General features: G+C 54.9%; 1 protein-coding gene across 1 annotated transcript in view; it reads left to right on the top strand.

Annotated features, from left to right (window-relative positions):
- The first annotated feature begins 503 nt into the window (after nucleotides 1-503).
- The window catches only part of LOC102496631 (uncharacterized), a 3,487-nt gene continuing 2,817 nt past the window's right edge, over nucleotides 504-1,173 (top strand). Inside the window, exons 1-2 of the mRNA XM_006143146.3 lie at nucleotides 504-736; nucleotides 1,035-1,102. Coding sequence (XP_006143208.3) covers nucleotides 659-736; nucleotides 1,035-1,102 — 146 coding nt within the window. The 5' untranslated portion in view covers nucleotides 504-658. The remainder of the gene's footprint in view (nucleotides 737-1,034; nucleotides 1,103-1,173) is intronic.

Here is a 1,173-nt window from a genome sequence, read left to right as displayed (position 1 = left end):
TCCTCCAGCCAGGCTGCCAGGTGCATTCTAACCATCTGGATGTTCCCTTTTGATCACCCCCTTCAACTCCACTCTAGATAATAAGCTCTCTGAGGGCGGAGACTGTGCTTATCTCCTTAGCTGCTATATCCTCACACCTAGCACAGTGTCTGGCACATAGTAGACACTCAGTAAATATTTGCTGGTGGAATGACTATAGGGGAAAAAAGTCATAGAAAGGTCTCAGCTCTGAGAGGAAGGGTATGACCCTCTGGTCATTAATTGAGTTGGCCAAGATCACTCGGCCAATAAGTATTTCCATACCTGGCCTGTTCTAGACTGAGTTCTCTCCGAGGACTTACTCCTCCTCAGCCCAGGGTCATGCAAGGGAGAATGGGGCAGGCAAGAAGGGCAATTGGCAGGTAGAAGCCAGGGATGAACAGAGTAGAAGGTAAGGGAAAACCGTCCCAAAGCTCTTTTCTTGCTGCGTGGTGCTGAAGCCTCAGTTCCAAAATCAGACTCCGTCACTACAAAAAGAGGGTCCTGCATCTTAATAAACCCGACTCCGCCCCTTAGTGACAGCTTCTGGCTCCACCTCCTCGGAGAGACATGATACTCCGCCCCTTCCGGGTGATAGGCAAGCCCCTCCGCTAGTGCGCGACGGAGTCCCTGTGACGTAATGGCAACGGTCCGTTTCCGGGGTGGAGCCAGGGAGGGCGGGAGATTAGGCTGCGCCGACCCCACAGCCCCCCTCCAGGTGACCCCAGCCCCTGAAAATTTTCATCTAGGGCCCCAAATCTCTTAGCTCCATGACCGCCAAACCTCTCGCCCTGACCCCCACCACATGCTCCAGGCCCCCGAGATGTCCGACCCTAAACCCCTTAACTTCTAGTGCCTCCCAAATCTTCAATCCCATCCTGTTCCCATGTGGCAATTGAGGCTTCCTAGGAATACCTGCCTCAGATTACCTGATAACTAGTCAGATTCGTCCTGAGAATGATGGAGAAGGGGACCTGGGGTTGGGGAATCTCTGATCCAATCATGCCGCTCCTCAGGAGACGTTCGGAACCCAGGACATGTCGGGATTGAGGAGATACGAGGTGGCGCTGGAGGCGGAGGAGGAGTGAGTGGAGGCGGGGTTCTGCGGAGGAGGAACCCAGCGGCTCCGGGGTGGGGGAGGGTGGGAGTTCTCGG

Source organism: Tupaia chinensis, unplaced genomic scaffold (assembly GCF_000334495.1).
Source record: "Tupaia chinensis unplaced genomic scaffold, TupChi_1.0 Scaffold000093_1, whole genome shotgun sequence".
Lineage (NCBI taxonomy): Eukaryota > Metazoa > Chordata > Mammalia > Scandentia > Tupaiidae > Tupaia > Tupaia belangeri.
The sequence above is the reverse complement of the archived record's forward strand: the minus strand, read 5'-3'. Positions and strand labels throughout refer to the sequence as shown.